This window comes from Stylophora pistillata, chromosome 7, assembly GCF_964205215.1.
Source record: "Stylophora pistillata chromosome 7, jaStyPist1.2, whole genome shotgun sequence".
Lineage (NCBI taxonomy): Eukaryota > Metazoa > Cnidaria > Anthozoa > Scleractinia > Pocilloporidae > Stylophora > Stylophora pistillata.
In genome coordinates this window covers 19,521,914-19,547,341 of record NC_142525.1, presented here as the reverse complement: position 1 = coordinate 19,547,341, position 25,428 = coordinate 19,521,914, and the positions used below count along the sequence as shown (strand labels likewise).

Here is a 25,428-nt window from a genome sequence, read left to right as displayed (position 1 = left end):
GTCGAGACGGGTAGGTATAATTAAGTTAGGCTTATCACTGGTACTTACAAAGATTTCGAATTGGCAGCAGTTCAGATTACACTAAGAAAACAGTAGTTCAAATTACAATAAATAATAATTTAAAATTAAAACAGTAAATTAATTTAAATGATAATAATAACAGGAGAATAGGAAGAGACTTTGCTATACTGGTTGCAGCTAGAGGATTGATGAGGTTTACAAATTTTTAATTATTTCAAGAATTGACGATGGTGTAAGATACAAGATCTGTTGTTTGAAGATATTAATAAGTATCTCATGTATTTGTTTTTTAAATAAATTTCTATGGGAAGATTTTTTAATACTGTCAGGTAAGGCATTCCATAGCTGCACACCAAAGTGGGAAAAAGAATTCTTAAGTTGTTCCAGACAAGAAGACATGACATAAAATTTGTTGGTAGTTGCTGATCTGGTGTTGTAGGAATGTATATCTGAGACATAGGTAAATAGATTTTGAATACGGGAGGAGCTAGTTTATTTTGAATATCGTACATTAAACAAGAAACAGATTCGACATAAAGAAAATGAACAGGCAGGATATTAAGATTAATAAAAAAGGAATAGCATGTTCACACTTTGGAGAAAAGTTAATTAAACGAATTATCCACTTCTGAAGGAGAAGCTTATCTAAAGTTGACTGTGACGCTTAACCCCACAAGCTAATTCCATAAGTAAGGTAGGGGAGAATAAGAGACTGATGTAACTTGACAATGATAGAAAGGGGTACAAAGTGTCTTAGTTTAGCTATCATGCCAATGGATTTGCTAATTTTTAGAGCAATGAGATCAATAGGAGTTTTCCAGTTAAGATCCTTGTCAGTGATTATGCCAAGATATTTTACATAATCCTTGCATTCTAATGGTGAATATGACATTTTATTGATGTCAAAGATATTTATCGCTGGTTGGAAAGATAGCTTCTTTCTATAATTTCGAACATATGCTGCCATTATAGGAATGCTTTTCTGTAGATTTTTGCTTATTCATCAGTAATACCGTACTAACAGCTTTCATCAGTACTACAGTACTAACATTACTAAACCTCTTGCAAGCAAGCATGAATACCTACATACTAGCGTACTAACTACAGCTCTCGAGCGAGCAAGCAGGAATACCTACGTACTAGTGTACTAACTACAACTCTCGTTCTTTTCATGCATGCCATGAAATTGAACATTTGATTTAGTCTGTGAAAAAAGGAGTATAGTGATAACCATTGGGGTTTGTTTTTTTGTGGTGTGGACCTTATTTTTATTGCGGTAATGTAGTGGAGAACAACTCGCACTGCGGTTTTTTGGTGATCTCAAACTGACGGTTTTCGTTGAAATAAACCACTTATGAATTGCAGTTTTTTCTTTAACCCTTTTAGAAACTATATTTTGGTAAAACAAAGTAAGCAATAAATCCTATTGAATCTTTAATAAACATGAGCTTGAGTATGCTACCTACTAGAACGTGAAAAATTCAAGATGTTAAATAAACTCGTTCTTATCCAACAAGGGTGCATGTTTGTTGACCAGTCTATTAAATTTATTGTAAAACATTGAAAATATTTTATCTATGTCTTGGCGATTTTCTAGAGTGATGATGTTCCAATTTATTTGAGAGTTCATTATCAAAGTTTTCAGGTGAGAAATTAGAATAGTCTCGCACTTTAGGAGAGGTAGATAGAACTCGACTAGTCGGGTGACGTGAAATACAGAACTGAGAAAAATGGTCGGTTATGTTGGAGACTATGTTACCGCTTAAACAGAATTGATGGAGGTCATTCATAAAAATATTGTCAATAAGAGTGGCTGATTTGTTATGTACATGAGTGGGTTTGTCAATAGTTGGTATGAGATGAAAGCCATGAGCGGACATTAAAAATCTTTGGCTAATAGATGATGACTGCCATTTTAGAATGGGCAGGGTGAAGAAAAATAGCTAAATTTTAGGATGAATCTAGCAAAACAATTGATTGAAGGTTTAGTTCAACAATTTCTTTGAGTCATTCTGCTAAGCACCCTACATTTAGAATTTGTTTCTCCCGTAAGGAAATACAGGATCTCATTTTCTAGTTAAAATTGAGGGTAGAAAGAAAGTTTGGGATCATTGCAGAAAGTTAGGTACAAAGACAGTGTCAGTTTGATCAGTAGAGACCACATGTCAGTGCTTACAATGTAGCGTAGCCCTTTGTAAAACTTGCTTTCATGCTTTCCACTAAACTGAAATCTTACTTCCTGAGTCCCAAAGGAATAAGTGCCCAACAGCAAGAGAAGACAAAGTAAACAAACCCACTAAGTGCATCTTTGATCGCATTTGACCTTCCACACATTTGACCTTCGTCTGTTGGCAATGTTTTTACAGCAAAACTTCAAAGTTTTGCCGTCCACTTGTGGTGCCACCATCTAAAACACAGAAACCAGCTCAAGTAGGTAGGCAATGCTAAATGCTCCCAAATGAGCAGAAAAACTTTGAAGTTTTGATAGGCTAACAGGACATGTTTTTATCATTTGCATGAAAGAGCAGATGCAATTGAATGCAAGTATAATTGAGTATTTGATTCTTGTTGGCATTTTTTTTTGTCTAGTGGAACCTCAAAGAACATTTACTAAAAAGTTTATGTTAGGCAAAAAAGAACACCACTCAAGAGGTTCTTATCAGTTTTATGTCTTATTTTGGCCATTGTAAATTGAAAAATAATAGTGTTAGCACAAAATGTCAGGAATCTGTAAGCAACTCCATAATTATTAATGATTAATTATAATGATCAGTTGTGACATTAGAATGTTTAAGGTAATTAGAATGTGAGAGTGAAAGACTGCAATGAAACCCTGTTCATTCAATCTTGAGCTTTGACTTTGTGCTTTGGTGATGGACAAACACCTGTGGAGTGGGAAGTGGGAACATTTTGTAAGCAGTTAAGAGAATTTGGTGAGCAAAAATTCTCTTTTATCTACCTTCATGGTGACTCTTTTTTAAAATAAGTTTCAGAATGCCGCAGTTGGAGTCATGCAGTCTTGCCAATTTAATAGCTTTATAAAGAGCTTCCAGTTCATGTGTTCCCAACATCACTTGTGGGTTATTATGCTGGTAAACCAGTAAAAAGTGGTTACTTTAAATTTGGCTTTTTCCTATTTTTCTTTTTTCATTTTTCTATAATAATGTTATTGTTATTTTAGCACTCATATAACATACCCCAAGTGGGAAAATCCACAGGGAAGGATGGGAATGTCATGCACAGTCTCGGGTGTCAATGGGTATAAACACAGGCCTTATCTTCTAGGTCTGCTTTCAATGCCTGACAAAGACTACAGGGGTACTTGGACTGCATGATCAGTTGACTGTATAATTGTGTCTTTGATTTTAATGCTGGTTGTGCTTGAGAACAAGATTAAAATTGCCTGTGTATAGCTAAGGTCATTACACTGAGGGTAGTGATCTACTGATTTACTGCATTACTGAGGATAGTACTGGAAAATGCTTGCTTGCTAGCTGAATACTTAGATTGAAGCTGTTCCTTTATCTGTTGCAGAATGGCAAACAGCAGTGTTATCATCAACCAGAGTAGAAACAGAAGTACAGAAGTTAGTATATTACCAGAATGTTCAGTTACCTGTGTATTCTTTCAATCCTGGTGTTCTATAGTAGCTTCAAGCAATTAGGATTACTGCTTGTCTTCCTTGTTGGGATACTTGTGCTCGCCATCTTCAGCATATTGGCCCATCCTCTTTGTTAGAGAGAGGCACTGAAAGGGAAATAGGAGTGTCTAGCCTGTAAAGAATATAAAACAGTGCCCCCATATTAGGCCAGCAGGGTAAACCATTTGTTAACTCATTGTTTTTCTCTTATCTATTGTCTTGATGTTGTATTTTATAGACTGCACAAGCAAATTATGGAGATTGGTGGTTCAAAGCTCAAGATACAACAGGTCTGTCATATACTGTCTACATTAACGATAACTAGATGTCTGATATTTTGATCATTCAGGGTTGATCTATTCTAGCATAAAGGTTGTATAGTATTGTGTTTATCTCTCACTTTTTTTCCCCCTTACAATCTCTGGTGTAGCTGTTAATTTGATTACTAAAGTACAAACCAATTAAGCTATGTATGGGCATATCTAATGTGTTTTAAAAGTTTTGTTAATTGCACAAACCATAGGCAAGGGCAATTTGGAAACTTTTCAAGAGGTCACATCAGACCATAAATCAGAACATGCACAAGTAGGATAATTTATGAGTTGTACACTGTATTATCAACAAAATCACTTACCAGTACTACCTACACTGTATTAGTGTCCTCACTGCTCATTATCCAAAACAGTTTGTAGTGGTTTTGAAAAAGTTTTTGGGTGTTCTATTTACTCATCACTTAATTTGTACTGTAATTGTGTCAGATAGGCCAAGCTTAATTAATGGTTTTTACAAAAAAATGTTCTTTATTTGTCTTAAAAAACTGGAGTTTCTAGAGGGAACAATATAGAAATGCTGTTAAGCATAATCATGGAATCATCCTGAACAAGCCCTGACTATCTAACACTCAAAATCTCAGCTAAGAAATGTTTTATGGTGGCCAATTGACACTGTCAACTCAGTTGATAAAGCCAAATTGAAACTGCACTATGCAACATCTTTGGTTTGTCATGTGGAGGAACACAGTTCACTCCAATTCCAAAGTTGAAACTAAAATGACAAACAATATCACTAGTTACACAATATAACATATAAAGAAATAACAAACAACCTGATGGAAAGAGGACTACAAAGCACTGTTGCAGCCACCAAAAAAAACAACAACAACAACAAGATTACTGACATTACTGTATTACAGACATTCCTCAGCTGCACTTAGCACTAGAAATGAGGAAACAGCCATAGTACATCAATATATAACAGCTTTATTGTAATCCTAATCGTAATTACTGACATTACTGTATTACAGACATTCCTCAGCTGCACTCAGCACTAGAAATGAGGAAACAGCCATAGTACATCAATATAAAACAGCTTTATCGTAATCGTAATTCATATTATATTACAATTGGGTTATAGAGGGAGGAACTTAATCCCCATATTAACTATACCCCATAAGTATTATAATTATAATAAATGACATATATCTATACAAATACTTTAACAATACATGCATGTGTAAGAATTTTAAAAATATGCTTTAAATATATAAATCATTCAAAATAGACTTTTTTCAATGCTTTTTTAAAACTATTCACAGATTCATGATCTACGACAGATGATGGTAGCTTATTCTAACAATCAATCTGTTCCAGATAGAATATTTAAATACATCCGTGCGAAAAAAAGGCGTGTAAAGTTTATAAGAGTGGAAGTTTCTAGATTTCTTATTACTGAAAGACATAATATCATTAATGTTTCCAGCAGAATATCCCTTTATAAACTTTAAAAGCTGGACTAAGCCCAGGAATTCTCTACGATGCGCAAGTGTTGGAAGATTGAGGGATTTTAGACGATCTTCATAGGAAGTGTCTTTGCCAGCAATCCATCTTGTAATGTTTCTTTGAACCCATTCAAGTTTATCGATCAAGTATATTTGGTGGGGGTTCCCAATAATTATGAGAAGTAGCAGGCTGCTATAAGGTGGCAAAGAAAGGGGCTAATAAAACAATATGTTTTATAATATGCTAATATGTTATAATATGTTTTACAATATGCTAATAAAACAATAATGTTTCCTAGTTACAGAGAGTGACAAGACTTAAATAAATGAACTTCAAACATGCAATAATTTAAGAGAAAAAAGTCACACTTAGATCGCACACAAATCATCAAGGTAACTTGTTGTTCAGTTTATGACAAGGGTTATGGCACTAAAAAAGTGATTAGATTTTTTAGTGCAAGAAACCCAATGGATGAATACAGGTGATCGCTTACCAAATATGGTACAAAGGCCATCAATTATCCTTGCATTTCCAGTTCAAGGGGATGTTTTGATCCTTGATAAATTTTTGTGGAGTCGTAACAATTGCTAATAACAAGAAAGTTAACTTGCAATACCCATGTGTGATATCCCTTTCAATTCAATGGTTGAAAAATATGAATACCTACATTTATTAGGATAGGGTGGATGTACTGAGCAAAGCAGTGGATGAAGTAGTGGGACAAATGACTAGAGCAAATGTTGCCATCAAGACTTGTCGCAGGTATGCAAAAAAGGGATAACAAACTGTCTATTAAATGGATTGCTACATTTAATAAAAGTTTCCAACTTTGTTTAAGTCCTAAATGCCATGTGAAGGTTTGAAATAGTTCTAAAGCATTTGTTTTTTGTTCAATCATTTTAACTAACATGATTAGCTTTTTTAATTAACATTACATACAGTAATTATTTGGCAATTACATTATTTCATTACCTGGGCACTTCAAGACTCAAAAGAACTGTTCTTGTGCTCAATTCTGTATCATTACTGCTTTATTGCACTCAGTACTCATTGGGAATCAGTTTGAAAACTTGAAAAAAAATTCGTACATCATGCCATAAATATAATGAATATGATAAATAATTATGTAGATAGATATAAATTATAAATAAATATATGGGATGGAAACTTGTGCAATAAGTTAATCTCTTTTCCAATGTAACTAGGAACGCAAAAAAGGCTGAGGATACTGTCAAGTCACTTGAGCGTGAAATTGAAGAGAACTCTGCCAACATCCAGAAGTTAGAGGTATACCTCTCACTTTGATAAGACCTGAAAACAATGTCTTGAGCTCAGGTGGATTCTGATGCATTAGATTTTCTCTCTTTTGGCTTTTTTGTAGCTGTTATGGCAATTTTAGTTTGAAAAACAATTGTTTTTATCCCACATGCTTGCAGAAATATTTGAACACAATCCTCTTAAGTTTACTCTATTCGTCAAAAAGAAAACTAACTACAAAGGTCATACCAGACGTAGAAAACCAATAAACTTCTGGATCCTTTTCATGAACTTTCCAAGACTGGAAATTCTTGGTATCAAATACTGGTCCTGGAAAGTTCTAGAAATCTGGAATTTGGTTTAACTCAAGTTTATTTATTTTATTTTTTGATCACTTGTTGTCTTGATATTGCTTGTCTCAAAATCTGCTCACTCTCAGGAGAGCAAGAAAATCAATCTTAGTTCTAGAAAAGTCTAGGAAAATTGTCTCTGAATTGTCTTTTGAATCCTGCTATTACAACAGGAAAAAAATGGCTGAAACTTTATCTGGTAACCTTTGTTTTTGTTTGTGTAAAAAGTAGTAAACCTTGAAAGGCTGATACATTGTGTATTTAGACACTTAAATTGTAATTTTAACCAATTTTCTCATACTCTTTTGTCTTCACTTGTCTTAGTTTCACACCCTTTCTCTCATGTTTTCATGTGATAAGGAAAATCAAACACATGACTTTTCATAATACTTCTGATGTTATGGTTGTCATCCTTTTTAGGAAGATTTCAAGATACTGGAGGAAAAAGCCACTAAAGTTTTAGAGGACTATGAAAAGGCTCAGGTCAGCAAACATTTAACTTGCATGTGTTCTTCAGTCAAAACTGATGAGGACCAAGCGGTTGTTTGGACTTGATTATTTTCATTTGATTTCAGGGTCACCTTCCTTTTCCACACTTAACTGTAACATCTTCTTTGGAAAACTTTCACTCACAATATGGAAATGAAGAATTTCCTTTTGGCCACCATCTTGTTTCTTGTGATATTAGAACCCAGTCCCCACTCAGTTACTTATCCTGACTGAGCATTAGATGAACATTTTCCATATTTTCCATTAGGAAACCATAATATTCTCAACTGACATGCGTTGTCAATTATTTAAATTTTTATCACCTGAAACAGCAATTTTTTTATGACAGACATTGACTTTTCAAACTTTGTGGCTCCTAAAGGAGCTTTTCTTTTTTCGGTGAGGAGCAGCCCTCTAGGAATAGAAGGCATCATTCGATGCCAGTGGCAACAGCTTTTTCATGAGGCTGTCATTTCACAATCGGAAGGAGTCCACCCAGCTGCTTCTGTAGTTGGAGGGCGGTAGTGTGTTGGCCAAAATGTTGGTTTATCTTGCCAATGCATTGGTAGTGTGTCAGCTGATGCGTTGGTAGTGTCGGTAGTGTGTTGGTTAAGTGCTCATAGACTGTTTTCGTTTCTCTCTTTCTAGTTGAGCCCAGATAAAACATTTTTATGCAAACTTGTGAAAACAAACATCTTTGTGAAAAAGTTTGGAATTTTTATTATCACCTGCTATGGACCATTTTGATTTTATAGTTTGTGTTCTAACTAGTAGCTGAGAAGAACTTTTTTTTTTTCCAAAAAATTTTCGATGATCTTAGCTCAGTGCAAAGTTGTTTAACCTATTGATGTCCAGTGCGCCCGTATGTGCCCATGTGGACCCACACCCTTTCTCTACACCTTGTGACGTCATCACTTTAAACCCTGGAGCACGACTTTGAGCACGTACTTGAACAGGTTGAAAATATCTTACAAACGATACCAGAATGAGCGCAATTGAGTGAAGGAGATTGGAGAAATAGCCAAAAAACCATGTAACTTTGACCTGAAAATCTGCACGAAAATCTTGTTCCATTACCCGCCTACCTTTCTGAGCATGTGGTTTGAAAATAATGAGTAGTTTCCTAAAAAATCTCTACACCAAAATGAAGCCTACTAAATTTCCAGCTAGTGAGGAGAAACTTCAGGCAAGGAGAGAGGAAAAAAGGGCAGGAGAAAGAGAGAAAAGTAAAAGTCATAAGTGGGGCATTACTTTTCAATCCAAAAAGCTAACTCTGTCAAGAAGCAAATGAAAATTTTGAGCACTAACATTGGTGTCTAAATTAAACCTGTCTTTCAGACCAGGAAGATTGCCCAAATTCTTGCTCTATAAGAGAAGAAGCCCCCTATTGTCAATAATCAATGCGTGGTTTATAAAGTGGAATGTGATCTCTGCAACATAGATTATGTCGGGTATACCATGCGACACTTACACCAGCGCATTAACAAACACAAATACTCTGCAATCGGGAGGCATCTTGAGCAACAAGGTTTATTGAAGACTGATTTGGTTGATAAGCAATTTTCTGCTCTAAAGAAATGTAGATCAAAGTTTGATTGTCTAATTTTTGAGATGTTATTCATTAGGGAACTGAACCCCAAGTTAAATACTCAGAAAGACTCTATTCACGCCAAAGTCTTTACGTGACTCTGTACGGGAATATGTGACTCTGCGTGTGAATTCTTTGTTATTTACATATTTTCAATGTTGATATCTGTGTCTCTTAGGAGTTCTTTTACATTTCTATTCGTTCTCATTTTACTCATTATTGACTTGATAATGATGTTAAGTGAACGTCAAAATGTTGTTGTATTTTTCTTAAACCATAATGGTTTTTAATATTTTAAAGATTTCAATTTTATCGTAATTCTTTATAGTTAAATACTCTAATACCAATAAAATTGACTGTGATTTTCTATGCAATTTTTTTCCTGTTAATTTGACTTGAAAGCAGCAAAGTACACTCAGTTGTTTTTGGCAGAATACCCACTGGAGCTCCTGTGGGTGCCCGGTCTTATTTAAAGAACCGCTTCCAATGAAAATCTATTTTCACCGATGATCTAGATCCAAGGAAGCAGGGTAAATAAAGAAAAAGGTCCTCTAGGCCATCTTAGATCATCCAGTTTGAATTAAATGCAAGGGTTTGGCTTCTGTTCATTCTTTAGGAAGAAATGTCAGCAATGGAAGAATCTTTAGAGTGTTTGAAGAAGGAAGTGACAGTTGTCGAGCAGGAGGAGACCAAAATGAAGAGCAAGGAGGTTGATATAAAACATGAAGTGGAAAAATATGAATCAGTTTTAAAAGAGAACCAACAGAAAGTCAAACACTGGCAGAAGGAGGTATTGTTTTATCTAGATTTCTAAATTTAACGGATGTTTGTATTCACACAAAAGCAGTTATTCTTAGACATACTTAGATAAAATAATGAGTCACTCTGTTTGGTCTGCAGATGATTTTTGTTGTTGTTGTTGTTGTCTTCTTTTAGTTGAGTCGGTTGACACTTGTGTCAGTGAGTGTCACAGCTGAAGCTGAGTCAGATGAGGGCCTTCCAACTCTATCACGCAGTGAACTTGAAGGGATTGATAAAGAAACTGTTATGGTAGAGTGAAACACATGTTACTTACAGCTTTATGTATCTTTTTTCCCATCAGCTGTCTGTCCCATATTCAAATTTCTGTCAGCCATCAAAGGTCTCATATCAGTGTTCATTTCCCATTTTTAACCTGGGTAATGACTTCGTCTTTAATCCGAGGTATAGGTGTGTGTGAAACATGACACTCATTTTTCCCTCCCTTCCATCCATCCTTCCTTTGATTCCTTTTTAAATGTTTTCTAAATCTGCTGACCAGTTTATTAAGTGTTTACAGTCGCATGGACCCAAGTTGAAAAGGTTTATCTAGGAAGTGAGTTATTTCAGTGGCAATGTTTCTTATTTGTGGATCAGTTCTATGTGGTGAACACACTATGATTTCTAGCTTGAAATTCTTGCTGATAAACCATTCAGTGTTCAGTGGAAGTAGCACCCTGTTTGTGACCGACCTGAACATAACACCAGGACACATACAAGTCACACTTAAGCTAAGATTATAAGGAAAAGACTTCAAGGTTCTTCCTTCTGGATGAAATTTTAAGGGAAATTCATCCTCCTTTTCCCTTCAGAATCCTATCTGACACCAGTGATAACAAGGCCATCTTTCCCTATATGTTTCTTATACATAAACATATCTGTTAATAAGAAAGAAAACATGATGTGTATGGTAGGATTTGAACTGGCAGCCTCTCACTTTCCAGGTTACTAGCCAGTCCACATGTGTACATACTCAATGTAGAAAATAATTATGATATTAAAATTTTCCTGGAAGTAGGCCCCCTGAATAAATACAAAAGGTCCCTCCCCAGCCTTTCATCAATCATCATCTGATTTCAGTGGCTCACATCCACTTTGATTCTCAATTGTGCCTTTTGGAACATCTTTGAATAGTGTTTTGCTATTTATTTATTTATTTATTTAGTTGTTTGTCTAGTTATCTACGAATATATTTTCCTAGTATGAGATCACTGTTTTGGAGGAGAAATTGAAACAAATGAAGCCGAACATAGCAGCCATTGCAGAGTATCGCAAAAAGGTATTATTAGGAAAGTTAACTTTCATTCATTAAAGCAAAGTTTTCAAGGGTTACAGTTACTGTTCATCTACAAGGCTGTGCTCTAAGAAAAATTAAAGGGAGCCCAGTGCTCTGATATTTTGAAATCCATGGTGCCCAGCATTTGCTGTTTATGAAAAAACTAGGACTCCCTAGTTGCCCAAAAGCAAAAGTATGGTGCCAGGGGACACTGTGCACTGCTAGAACACAGCCCTGATCCATAATCCTCTGATATTGCTACCCCCCGCCCCCCCCCCCCCCAAAAAAAAAAAATTCATGTCAAATTAATGTACTACTTTTAAGGGGCACTCACTAAGAAGTTACAAATACACGTACAAAATCAACCATGTCATTATTAACAGATGACTCCAACCTCTTAGATAACAACAAATTACTGAGTTTGCAAAGCTAAAGCTTTTCCAGCAAACTCTACTGTGAAGTGATGTTATATTTTGGGTTTATGCATGTAATACTTTTCCTACAGGAAGAAGCATACCTGACTCGAGTAAAGGATCTTGATGAAGTAACAGTACAACGTGACCAGAAAAGAAAAGAACATGAAGCTATGCGTAAACAGCGCCTTGATGAGTTTATGGCAGGATTTTCTGTCATCACTACCAAGCTGAAAGAAATGTATCAGGTTGGATAATTCTCTTTGACATTTAGTTTCACTATGACTGGTTTATCACTGAAATAAACTGTGAAGTACATAAGGAATGTTGGAAAGAACAGCAGTTCCTAAACTTTGCAATGATTTTCAGGTCTTAAATTTAATGTATCTTTGTTCCACAATAGTGCAGCAATTTTTTTATGTGCTTACTGTTTGTTTGGTTGTTGGTTTTTTTCCCATGATTTTGTTTGTTTGTTATTTGATGGGGAAAAGGGAAACTGAAGATCATATAGGAGTGATCTAAGCCTTATTCAGTCAGTATGATGGTCACATCAACTTTGGATGACTGTTTTTTTGAGGCTTTTTGTTCAGACTGAAGACCTTCTTCATAGTTATTAACTTCTTTATTAGATGATTACTCTTGGTGGTGATGCTGAATTGGAGTTGGTTGATAGCCTTGATCCCTTCTCTGAAGGAATTGTATTCAGGTACCGTGCTCATGCAAAAATATATGTATTATTGTCCAAGCATGAGGTCAACATTGCTAGATATTGGCCAAGCTCTTTTTCTTCTGTTTTTATGGGTGGAGACAAAGTTGAGATCCATAAAAATGCAAGAAAAGATTGAGGCTAATATCCAGCCATCTTGACCTCACATTCTTGATCAATTAAGGATTTATTATGTTGCAAAAAAATTGTCAATATAATAAGAATCAAGAGTGACTTATTCATTTTGAAAGCAGGAAAGGAAATCGAATGCTGTTTGTAGCATAATAAACCCATGGGAGTTGTTTAATGTTTCTTTTTTTTTTTTCCTCTTCATTTTTTGCATCTGTTATTGTCCTTGTTAAAAAAAATAACGCTCTTTGTAAGTCTGCTCCACTCAGTCTTTTTCTAGGGTGGGATCAAGGCAGGAAATCCCAAGTGAGCAAGATCAGGGCCCATCAAGCCCATATGTAATTTTTATATTGCCACATATTGCCCACGCAGGCTGCTGGCTGTATAATGAAATACCGTGTTACCTCATCTCATTACTATAGTACTAAAGTCTTATTGAAATGTGCTAGTTTGTCTCATGAAATAGTCACTTTTGTGGATTTGGTGTTTCAACTGCCTACCCTTCATCTAGCTAAAGGACTGGACTGTCGTGCAGGAGGTTGAGGGTTTGAGCCCCAGCCGGACCAACACTCAAGGTCATAAAATAACTGGGGAGAATGTGCTACCTTTCTATGATATCAAGAAATGTGTTAAATCCAATATTAACCAAACCAAGAAATTTATTGACTGTAAAATCCTTAAACATCAATTCGAAAACGTTCTTCTTAAAAAACCTATTCTCACCCGAAAAGCCACACGGGACAAAGCCACCGCCAGGCAGTTCCCAGATGGTCACAAAAAAATGGATAGACATTCTGGTCTTCTCGGATTAGGACGAGTAAACTGTAGGTCCCATCTCCTGCATCTATTAATTAGTTAATTTGGTTTGGCAGAGAACGTTAAGAACCCATTCACCAGATTACTGTGATGTGGTCTGTCCTGTTTACTGAGAAGTGGGAGGGAGCAGGGTTGGGTTGGAGCTTAAACCTAGTAGGGGAAAGATGTCCTATTGTTTCTGCTCCGGTACTGCTTTGTACAAATCTTTAAATACAAATGTCATATGGTGATGTGCCATCCTACAAATCATTGTACTCTGCCCAGTTTTCTGCACTTTGAAGATATTTTCCCCTACAAATCTCTTGTTGGTGGGCATCTGTGCTTCTACAATACCTTTTCCACTGTCCCTTAATGTTTGGGGAAATTCTTTTTGTATCACTTCTTTACCTTGCATAGGTGGTATCAACTTCACTGCAGGAAAAATACTAGCGCTGTGCAGGCAAAACACCACAATCTACTTTGGAAGTGTCTTCAACATTAGACAATCAATAACACTTTGTTACTAGTTTTTCACCATGAGCTTTTTTATGACTGATTTATGCCTGAAATAGAAACTGTACTGAATGGAAGAAAACTAATCAATAAGTAATTACCTTATTCCCAAAAACATCAAAATAAGTGAATTTATATAACTTTTCTGTAGTATATTTTGTATAAAAGTGAAATGGAATCTCTGTGATAGAGATTAAACAAAATGTTAATTGTCAAGGTGGTTTGAGAAACATTTTGTAGAAATATTGGTCTCATTTTCTAGTGTGAGGCCACCAAAGAAGAGCTGGAAGAATATCTCTAATCTATCAGGTGGAGAGAAGACTCTGAGTTCACTGGCTTTGGTAAGAGCACCTGCAGTCAAACCTGTTTTAGTGGTCACCCAAGGGAAATTGCAGGATGACTGCTATCTACAGGTTGATGGCTGAAAACAGGTTCCACAGAATATGAAAACAATAAAAAGATGCCATTTTATGCCACAATTAACCACATGTGTACAACAACTTACTAAAAAATACTACTAACACTGATTTCAGGAGAGAAACATGGATTACCGATAAATTTTACATCAAATATATTATATATATATATATATATATATATATATATATATATATAATATATTTGATGTAAAATTTATCGCTGCTCGATTCTGTAATTTTTGGAGCTTATCACTTAAGTAGCCACTTAAACAGTCCCAGACGGGGCTGCAGTACTTTACTTTCCAAAGAGTCGTTTGTATTCCACCAGTATCAAAACAGTCACTAAAAGTAGAACCGCTCAAAAAATATATATATATAGATTTTTTTGTTTTGTTTTGTTTTTTTTTTTTTTTGAGGGGTTCTACTTTTAGTGACTGTTTTGATACTGGTGGAATACAAACGACTCTTTGGAAAGTAAAGTACTGCAGCCCCGTCTGGGACTGTTTAAGTGGCTACTTAAGTGATAAGCTCCAAAAATTACAGAATCGAGCAGCCAGAATTATTACTAAATTACCCTTTGATACAAGTTTAAACCACCTTCTCTCCACCCTCGATTGGGAGAGGCTATCTCTTCGAGGAGAGAAACAAAAAGCCCTAATGATGTATAAAATTATAAACAACCTTGCTTCCGAATATCTACAAAGTCTTTTCTCTCAGCGTCACTCTGTGTACGACATAAGAAACTCTGAGGGAAGGCTGGCCTTGTCCAAACCAAACACCAATTATTTGAAACGAAGCTTCTCTTACAGTGGGGCCATGTTATGGAATAAATTGCCCAAAAACTTTTAAAAAATAGAATTCCCACACGGCAATCATGTAAAGCAGTTGATTAATCTTAGTTTTTATTATGTAACTGATGATTTTCCGTGTTTAAATAAAGATTTACATACATACATCTCAACAGCTTAATAAGGGTGACCGCTTAACAGAGGTGAAAATGACAGTGATTAAGGAAGTAGCAGAAGGGGGGTCCTCATGCCAAAAATAAAGTTGTAAAACCTGTTAATTCAGTGAATACTGGTTGTGTAGTTTCCTCATGTGGTTTTTTTTTTTTTTAGTCCCCTGCATGAAGAAATATATCATGACCGCACAACTGTTTTGTTTTAGAGAGCAAGTTTACTTCGCATCCTAACGGCTTTTTTAAATACAAATCGCACATGCTATGAATAACAATTTTTTGGTGCAATCTACAACTAATGAAGTGTGAACAATAGAATGGTGCATACTGGGAATAAATGACTAAATAACTAAACAATTATGGGCTAATTCAATATGCAATGGAATATTGCAACAGTAGTGCTGACACTGTGTCAATTAAAAGAAAAGTGAAGATGAACAAAGTACTAAAGGTCTATTATAAAGGTGAAATGTGTGTGTGGTTGGAAATCTGTTCTGTATTAATAACTTAGGAAAGACTGGTTAAATCACCAAAATAACCTTGCCTCACTGCTCAAAATGTCATTAACAAATATTAATGTGGTTAAGCCAGGTCTTTGGTTACACATTAATGTCATATTTGTTACTCAATGATCACTTACTTCATATAAGGTAAACTGTGTAAAACTATTTGTTGTCCTATATAACACACCTGTGCAATCTCTTACTGCTGTGGCAACTTTTCTAGTTGCTACACACCAGATACAAAAAAAACTAATGTACTGCACTGTTAACTGCTCACAAATTTTTAATCAAAATCCTGAGATAACAGCATTCTGTGGCTGAAAAATGAGACCCCTTCTGGTTTAAGGGAACCTCACCCAAGCTTGTTTTGTCATGGTTGCTTACCTACAGAAGTTTAATAAAGTGCTGGTAGAGGAAAAAAAAAAACAGCAAGACTGTAATTCAGGATAATTTGATTGTTTCTTTTTTTGTGTTTTTTAGGTATTTGCTCTTCATCATTACAAGCCAACACCCCTCTATGTGATGGATGAAATAGATGCAGCCCTTGACTTCAGAAATGTTTCAATAGTTGCCAATTATATCAAGGTCAGCAAAGTAAAGTAATTCTATTGCATTTAGCTTTAAGCAATATTTCAGGATTGCAGTCTCTGAAACTTTCCAACATATTATGCCCTCTTTGTTTTCAAATACTTTATATTGAGAAAAATTTCAAACCCCTCACAGCATCATATTCCTTCCTGCATTATTTTTCACACAAAATCAGAGTCATAGTCATACCTTGTATTCCCACTTTACCCAAAAAAAAACTATTGCCCCCAACCATATCACAAGGTTCTCTGTTATGTTTGAACTAATATTGTCTTGGTCTTTGTTTTAGGAGAGGACAAAAAATGCTCAATTTATAATAATTAGCTTACGAAACAATATGTTTGAGTTAGCCGATCGTTTAATCGGTATATTTAAAACTGATAATTGTACAAAGAGTGTTGCAATCAATCCACAATTAATAGCATCTGAAGCCTGATACTGCCGCTGCATGTTATATTCATACAGCTGCATCAGTTTTAGACATGTTGGAGAAAGCATGGTAGAAATTATTTGATCTTTGGTATCTGTGAAGTATGTCCAAATCAAGCCGTGTATGTAGTGACCAGAGCAATATGTGTAAAGCTGTAAGTGGCTATGTTGTTTTCCACATTAATTTTTTCTGAATTCATTTTATCAAAAGGTTGGTGTGTGTATAGTTGTAATAGCAGTAGTTTGCCTATGCACAAATGTATGTCAATAGAAATAAATATTTACAAAAGAAACAAACCTCACAAGTCTGTAGATAAGTATCTTTAATCATCAGAGAAAAGAAATTCAAAACTACTATTTAGTAGTGCACTTAGGAAAGCCAAAAGCAGGAGCACACATGCAATCCATGTAAGCATACCCATTCAACCTCTATTTCAAGTGGGATATTTTCCATCCCACCTACTAGTAACAGAGTTCAACAAACATCCCTCTGCTTTGATTAAAAACAGCTTTTAAACATTTCTTCATATGTACAGTCCCTTATTTGCACTCTACAACCACCAGGCCCCACTGAAGTACTTCTGTTAATTCAGATATCTGGATAATGGAGTCTGTTTTGTAGCACCTGCTTCACAAAGAAATTCATCTTGTGGAAACTACTACCCAACTTAGAACAAACTCAATTATTCAAAGTATTGTCATGCTCTTTATAAGTACTGGAAAGTTATCTATGCAAATGTTAGTTTCAGTCTAGAGCCAAACCCAAGCATACATAGTGAATGCTCCTCTACCCAAACCTGTCTATCTCCAATTTAGTAAATGACCAGGAAGTCAAATATTTCTTCATCTCAGACTCAAAGAGGAAAAGAAATGATTGTTACAAAGTTAAATGGAAGCTAGAGTATCACTTAAGACAGCGAAACAAACTGTAAAAACTATATTGCAGCATGAAAAAAATGACTTACTACATGTGCAAGTCGTAGTTCTATTACCTGTTAATTTTGACCCATCCTCGGAGACCCAGGGGCGGAGTCGATTTCAAGTTAGGGCATGAAGAGCCCCTGGGGACATTGTCTTACAAGACTAGCTCCAAACGGTCGCAGTCGTTCTGCCATCTGATTGGTGCCAGAAAATCTTTGTGTTTTTCTGCCCAATCAGAATGAAGTATGCTTTAGAGTCCTTTCGTGTGTTTTAACACGGACATATACAACTAGCTCAGTTGCTCGCTATGTTTGTTTGGACCGTGCGACGGAGATTTGCTTGAGGTGAAAAGTTTCAGTCTCAGCACACAATGTAAGAGAAATCGATCATGTCCGCGAAAATCTTACCGGAAATTGTACTGAATACTTTCGCAGGTATCACTAGAGAACGTGTTTTAAAGTTTGCGAGGTTTGTACACAACACGATGGTTGCAGTCATTGCTATGTCGCTTTAAACGTTAAAGAAGATTTAAGCTTAAATCTTTCTAGATTTTTTGCATAATTTGCTGTGACCGAAACTTTGCCAATCCCGGGAAGTTATTTCGTCGCACGGGCCACGCAGGTATGTCGAGCAACTGGTTCTTGCGCAACTTTCCGTGCGTGCCAAAATCTAATCTCATCTTCGCTTGAAAAAAAAAAAGAAAAGCTGAGCGTGGAAACTTTTGCTTCTTAGATGTGGGTAGATGATCCTGTTCTACTAAGCTGACATTTGCAATAAAGCAAACCCGCCCTTTCTATCCAATATTTCTTGGTCTTTGGTTTTGTTTTTCCCTTTGAAAACAGCATCGGATCGATTCCCAATAATCAAAGGTATTTAAGGGCCTGATTACATGAGCCGAGCTGATTTCTTTTGTTTTCACGCTTTGGCGAACACCAAAACAAAAGAAGTCAACCCGGGTCATGTAATCAGGCCCTAACTTGGTCTTAAACAATCGACAGAAGAGGTGAAATGACAATGACCAAGGGACAAGAAGAGAATCCGTGGCCTTCCTAGCTCAAAAATTTCAACACTCTAGGCAGCAGTTGAAAGATTAAACTCTATCCAAAGCCCTTCGGTAACTGCCCGAAAACATCTCTCTTTCCCGCGATGTTCTCGTTGATAAGTTTTTGTTCAGATTTTGATTAGCTAACCGGAAACACAGCTAAGCTTTCTCTTAGCACTTGCTGGAGGTCGTCCACGAACTCAACGTTCTCTGCAACCTTGGCCGTATTGTCTTTAATTCTAAGATTAGGTTTTGGCGCGCACAGAAAACAGAAATCTACGTAGGCGAATGCGCCAGTTGATCGACATACCTGCGTGGCCCGTGGGACGAAATAACTTCATGGGATTGGCAAAGTTTCAGTCACAGCAAATTATGCAAAAAATCTAGAAAGATTTAAGCTTAAATCTCCTTTAACGTTTAAAGCGACATATCAATGACTGCAACCATCGTGTTTTATACAATCCTCGCAAACTTTAAAACACGTTCTCTAGTGATACCTGCGAAAGTATTCAGTATGATTTCCGGTAAGATTTTCGCGGACAATCTGATCGACTTCACTTACATTGTGTGCTGAGACCTCAAGCAAATCGGTCACCTCAAGCAAATCTCCGTCGCAAGGTCCAGACAAACATAGCGAGCAACTGAGCTACTAGTATATGTCCGTGTTAAAACACACGAAAGGACTCTAAAGCACACTTCACTCTGATTGGGCAGAAAAACACAAAGATTTTCTGGCACCAATCAGATGACAGAACGACTGCGACCGTTTGGAACTAGTCTTGAAAGACAATGTCCCCAGGGGCTCTTCCGCCCTAACTTGAAATCGACTCAGCCCCTGGGTCTCCGAGGATGATTTTGACCCAGTTTATGATTTTATTTAGAGTCAAGCATGTTATGGTATGCTTCTGAAATAATATCACTGACAATAACAAGATTAAAAGTAATACCCATAATCATCATCATCACTAATATTGTCTGTTAAATAATCCTAGAGAGTGATGTTTTCCTCTGTGTGCAAATACTGTCATGTTTTTAAGACTGCCATCGTTATAAGACCTGCAAATGATACAGAAATGCCACCATTTAACTACTTTTAAATCATTTCAAGTTGATAGTTACACTTAGCATTCTTCTCAAGAATTTTGAACTTTGAACAATTATTATATGACAATTATCCCTGCAGAAATTTGAACACCTCCAGTGCATGTCATTTTTCCCATATGACATACATACTGGTAGTTGAACTTATTTAAGGAAATCAAGTTAAAAATAATTTATTCTTAACTATAACAAAAGATCTTTCCTTCCGCTAATGAGCAAAAAAAAAAATCTTCTGACATTCTGTTACAGCTCTCAACCAACTGAGCAATAAAACAACCCACCTAGATATTATCTTGTTTAAAAATAAAAACTAGGTTGGAAAAGGGGAGCTAAAAAGAAACAAAAGAAACAAAATAACCATGCCTACCTAGGATAAATGAAGCCAGTAACTTTTGATTTACTGACAGCAGAAGGTAGTGTGGCACTGATCGTGTATACTTGTCACCTTCCAGTGGTAATACCAGAGCAATGATACAGACAGCAGCCATAATTATTACCCACAAGCTGGGACCCTGCTGACCTACCAACCCTGTTGGATGCAAAGAAAAAATTCAGTCTGGCATCGTGTAGTTCTAAAAAAGAATGTAAAAAACAGCAGAAATTGTCCATTAAACCTTCCCTCCATGCACTTTGTGGCTTTCACAAAACACAATTCTTTTCACTTGAACAGTGGCATTCTAAATTTCAATCTCAGCGAAAGGTGTAAAAGACTTGTGTTAGAAAATGTTACCTGAGTCTGTGAACTGCTCCACAGTTCCACCACTGTTCTCTGTTCTTTGTGATGTCACGGATCTTGTGGTTGATTTATCCTTAGACATCTGAGACCAACCAAGTATTAGACAGGTATTACATCATGCAAATGAATATAAATAGGTAAGCACTCTGACTGCTGGGGAATGGCTTTGAACTGTACTTCAGTCAACTTATGTAAGGCAATTACCTCAATGAAACACCAATAACTTTTCACTAATGAAGATTTAAAAGTTTACTGTCATCAAATAAATTTTTACTGCCACAAGGGTTTTGGTGGCTAAAATAAATGCAATGGGTCATGATGTTAAAAGGCTGGCTTGATGGGAAGGTCTGATTTCAAATGAATTCTACCACAGCCTGTAAGTGTCATTGAAAATGAAAGAAAACATTGCATATTGGCTTATGATAATGATCCAAAGTTATAAGTACAGATCTGAACTTGAAACTACTGATCAGAGTTAATACTAAGGATCTAAAGTCAGTCCCATGGATCCCTAACTAAGGATCGGTAGTAACATTGGATCCCTGCTTTTCACTTCAAATCCATAGTTACATGTTTGCATCCACAGTTATAAAATTGAATCCATAGTTATAACTTGGGATCTCTAGTTATAAATTTCAATCCCTACCTTTGATCCATAGTTATAACTTTGGATTCATGGTTAGAACTTTGACACCACTAACTGCTATTTTCTTAATTTAGAATGGCTCTTACATGCTGCTGTAGATTTCAACCAAATTAACTTAGCCTATTGGCCAGTTTATTTGTAATAAATATTACCAGACAGTGGTACTCTGGGCTGGAGGGTAGGGTTAGCCAGAAATCATGGGATTTAGAGTAGTTGTCATGGATTTGCATATTAGGACAATGACACTCTGAGGGATTGGAAAATTTATTCTGTAGGAAGACATTTGCTGGTATACCATCAGCACCTGTTGATGTTCTTTCCTGCTGGGCTGAAGGACAGCCATGATTTCTTTCTGACCAATCACTTTCTGTAGCCCATACTCAAAAATCTGAAGACGAAATTTGTCTAACTGTGTTTTTGCAGTTTGAACATCACTGTGACGGACAACTCTAAAATTCAATGACAATAAAAACTTGCATCACTTTCCCTAAATGTGAGCACGACACTTCAATAATTGATACTAAAATCCAAATTATCTAAATATGTAAATAAGAAGAAAATTTAAGATGAACTTAGATTAATATTAATAATTTCATTTTACCAATATCAAAATTTCTGTACTCCCATCAAATTTCTTCAACTGGCTATCAGCCAACCAACAGCTCAGAGAAATCCTGATACACGTATATAAGTTATGTAACTCATCTTTGAGATAATGTGTGGGTATATTTGATATGTTCTTTGTTAAACTTCACTTCATTTTTCAAAAGGGAATATTTCATGAAGAGGAACTTAAAGCTTCAAGTTATATCCTGTAGCCCATATGCCATGATTTAAATACATGGGTCAGTGACAATAATCAAATGAGGAAACATGGACAAAAAAAGAGCAACACTTGAGAAAAACAATACTTGGTAAACACTATCACTTGGTTCTTACAGTCATCCTCACAAAAATAAAACAAAAAACCACAGAGGAATTAAAAATGATTAATACATTTATGTTAATTAGTATAAAACTGCTGAAATTATCTTCCCAATAGAAATAAAAAATTTTGCAAATTTTTGGAAAAAGAAAAAAAAATTAGGCAGAGTGAATCACAGGGCATCATATGAAGATGCATTGTGTAGGCTCTACATCTGTGGGTCAAGTAACTATTCTCATTACTACCAAGAGTGAGGTGGTTACAGAAAAATCTCAAACTGAGACCTTTCTGTATTGACCAAGCAATAGCAAGGTCAATAAAGCTAAGCTGCAGTCTGAGATTTACCCGTAATAACCAAACATTCAAAATAGTCAAACATGTCCAGGCCTTGGTGAAAGGAGATGCAAATGCTCTGGAATGCACAGTTCAGAAAATTTCAATCTTCCCCTTCACTTTCAACAGCATGTTTTTTGCCATCCGAAAGATTTATGAATAAACTGCTGAACTCTACAAGACTTCTGAACATCTAAAACTACATGAAGTAATCAGAAAATCTGCTACCGACAGAAAGCAATCTTACATCTGATGTTCCTGGAAACTGATTTAATCTTGGTTGTTTATGTGAGTGAATCTATTGAAGAGGCCTACTAAGCTAACTGTGACAAAATTAACCTTGCAGTAATTGTTGAGACTTACTAGTTTTTTTGTGGTGTTCTGTTAAGGATGCATGACAGATCTACTGATGGTGTACTCCACTTAGCAATTTTTAAAACTTTCAATACGACAGGACAAACTTTGATTGTTCTACAGTTGTGCCCTCTCAAGTTACCAGCTGGAAAGGTAAAATGGCCTCTTTACAAATTTAGTTTGGGAAAATTTTGTTAAGATGTGATCATATCAATGAAAGTTTTCCAAAGCAAATTCTTATGGTTTCTTGTATTAGTTGTGAGCTTGAATGTTTCTTTTACCTTGTCCCTTCAAGCACAATCTCAAAGGTAAGTCAAAAATGCACCTTAGCTGTTCTTCTGAAAACTTACGCTGTTTGTTTTAAATTGAGTGTACTTTGTGTGACCAGTAATCAGCCTTCGCTGTTTTCAAACACTCCAATTTTCAAAAAGAGAAAAGAAACACCGCAGTACTTGTCTAACATTCCATGCTCTTTCTAATTTGCATAATCTGTATTCAGCCTATGAGCCCTACTGCTGTATAAAGCCCTGGTCTGATCTTACTCTTAGCCAATCAGAGCGTTCACTATATTGGCCATAGGCCTTAGGCACATGATAAACTATCAGTAAGGATTCCCAAGTCTCAGCTTGAAGATATAAGCTTGTTAGCTACTCTAAACTTCAAGTATAAATAAAGTTTATGTTTTGATGTTTATGTTATATTCACGATACAATATTCATAATTTTACTTTAACTTAGGAAAGTAGATTTCCACAAGATTGAGTAATACGAGCTTCCTTGTGGTGGTAACCCTATGTAAACATAGTACACTACAACAACCACCAACAGGAAATTGCTGCTTGGGTTGTTACTGAATGGAGATGTGATGTTGAACACAGCCATCACCCTTTTCTGTGTTTCCAAGGTCATAGTTGTGGAGAGGTTAAATTGTGCTACCTCTACCACCTAATGTCCATAATGTTCGCTTAATAAGAAATATCATATATACAAGGTTAAAAAGTCATTAAAAAGGTTAAAACCAAATGTTTTCGGCTGTTTGCCATCATCAGGGTTGAAGGTGTTGACCGTCTGTACATACATATATATCTTATGTGATTCCCGATGGGAAAAGTTGGGAGACATAAGAAATAACTTGTTTGTTCAAACTTAAGTTGTTTTTTTATTGGTTATTAATCCACTGATTTGTGAGTTTCACATGTGCTGGTTGATACTTGGCTGTGTAGCTATGTGATGTGGTTCCAGTCTTGACCACAAATTGACCCTTGTTTACCATAGAGTCTCCAGTAGCTCAGTGGTTAGAGCATCGGACTAGATCACCGAGGGTCGTGGGTTCAAATCCCATCTGGGACTCGGATTTTTTTCCGAGTATATATTATATTGTTGTTTGTTTCATCTTCACAGACACAAATTCTGTTTCCCAAATTTAATCATGGATTTTCATGTTAAGAGGAAATCTCTAACTTCAGCCACCTAGTGAAAATTACTTTCAATTGACAACTAAGTTCTTCTTCACCCAAAGGAATGGATAGAATCAGTAACAGAAAAGGATTATATTTTCGGGGAATTGTCAGAGTCCAGGTCAAACCAACATCAAAGTTCAGTGAGGTTCACATAAGAGGGAGTATTTTTACTTTTCACTTTAACTTGAATTTTCAGTTGGGGGTTATCTATGTACTAGAGGAACTAAAGGTTTAAACAAGATTTGTTACATACATATCGATGCAGCATCGAGGTTTGATCACGCCATCAGACTCAACCACGATGTATCTCTTTGGAGCGGTGCAAAACACTTGAAACAAAACAAACATAACCAGTAAATGATTATATAATTGACACGCGCTGAGGGTGATGCTTTAACATTCATGAATGGCTAGACTTCCCTGTCAAAATGTAAACAAACCGCTCCCAAAACGGAAAACTACTGTCAGTACTGCGTTACACTCATTATGTACCTTTAAACCGTAAAGTGAACTCGTAGGGATTGTAAACCGTGAGAACTTGCTTATGAGTCGACTGCTCGTCAGCATAAAAAGTCAGCGATTGTGGAAAAACAAAAACTGGCAAGCTTCCATCTGTGAAATGAGAGGGTTGTAATGACCTCATACAACTAAAGGCTATTCCCCTTCGCTCTGGTCTGGTTTTCAGCGCACAAGATCTAACACAGAAAAAAGATTATGTACATTTAAGCTTGACAAAAGGTTAGTTCCTGAGCTGAAGGAAAATGACTAATGACGACTCTACGACATTAAAATGTTTCTGAATCAAGATGTGTCTCCTGAATCAAGATGTGTCTGTCGGCAGTGGTGCATTGTTGAGGTTTCTAAAATGTTGGCCCAAGATCTATATCTATATACAATAAAACCTGACTTGATCTGAACGTTTGAAGTTCCTCTACCAGATCACACTCGGTGCATTACGCTGAAGTTCCCTTTTCTGTTTACCTCCAGATTACCAGCTCCCGCAGCATTAGGGGTAAATGTATTTTTGTGTGGCTTACACAATACCGTATCACATCGAGCGCCTGTCACGTGGTCTAGTGTCATATGATGATGACAATCTTTAATGAGGAAACTTTTTCACTAAAAAGTGGTTTACAGAGGTAAAGCGTTCATGTTAGGTCTCAAAGGGAAATAAACCACTGCGTACTTCGTTTGGCTGAACATGGATTTATTTTCGAGAAAATCGATAACAACTGAATTCCGCCAAAATATGGCTTTTCAG

General features: G+C 36.1%; 2 protein-coding genes and 1 non-coding gene across 6 annotated transcripts in view; 2 read left to right on the top strand and 1 right to left on the bottom strand.

Annotated features, from left to right (window-relative positions):
* LOC111330851 (structural maintenance of chromosomes protein 4) overlaps positions 1-16,947 on the top strand; it is a 63,221-nt gene extending 46,274 nt beyond the window's left edge. Inside the window, exons 25-37 of the mRNA XM_022935815.2 lie at positions 3,556-3,607; positions 3,900-3,951; positions 6,116-6,201; positions 6,645-6,726; positions 7,467-7,529; positions 9,740-9,913; positions 10,060-10,173; positions 11,123-11,200; positions 11,703-11,858; positions 12,240-12,316; positions 14,016-14,094; positions 16,114-16,218; positions 16,511-16,947. Coding sequence (XP_022791550.2) covers positions 3,556-3,607; positions 3,900-3,951; positions 6,116-6,201; positions 6,645-6,726; positions 7,467-7,529; positions 9,740-9,913; positions 10,060-10,173; positions 11,123-11,200; positions 11,703-11,858; positions 12,240-12,316; positions 14,016-14,094; positions 16,114-16,218; positions 16,511-16,657 — 1,265 coding nt within the window. The 3' untranslated portion in view covers positions 16,658-16,947. The remainder of the gene's footprint in view (positions 1-3,555; positions 3,608-3,899; positions 3,952-6,115; positions 6,202-6,644; positions 6,727-7,466; positions 7,530-9,739; positions 9,914-10,059; positions 10,174-11,122; positions 11,201-11,702; positions 11,859-12,239; positions 12,317-14,015; positions 14,095-16,113; positions 16,219-16,510) is intronic.
* A 2,529-nt stretch (positions 16,948-19,476) lies between these two features.
* LOC111330867 (motile sperm domain-containing protein 1) lies at positions 19,477-25,194 on the bottom strand. Of its 4 annotated transcripts, none has more exons than XM_022935835.2 (7): positions 25,075-25,194; positions 24,660-24,862; positions 24,421-24,496; positions 21,392-21,545; positions 20,445-20,532; positions 20,082-20,243; positions 19,477-19,669 (listed from the first exon to the last, which is right to left on the bottom strand). In XM_022935835.2, exons 2-7 carry the CDS (start codon positions 24,808-24,810, stop codon positions 19,638-19,640), a joined length of 663 nt encoding a protein of 220 aa, XP_022791570.1. In that variant the 5' UTR covers positions 24,811-24,862; positions 25,075-25,194; the 3' UTR covers positions 19,477-19,637. The 4 variants fall into 4 exon arrangements, with proteins under 4 accessions (XP_022791570.1, XP_022791573.1, XP_022791572.1 ...); XM_022935838.2 differs by having other exon boundaries at positions 21,401-21,545; XM_022935837.2 differs by having other exon boundaries at positions 25,070-25,185.
* Positions 23,984-24,057, top strand: Trnas-aga (transfer RNA serine (anticodon AGA)). The gene has a single exon. It is a non-coding gene; the product is annotated as a tRNA-Ser (tRNA).
* Positions 25,195-25,428: the final 234 nt, after the last annotated feature.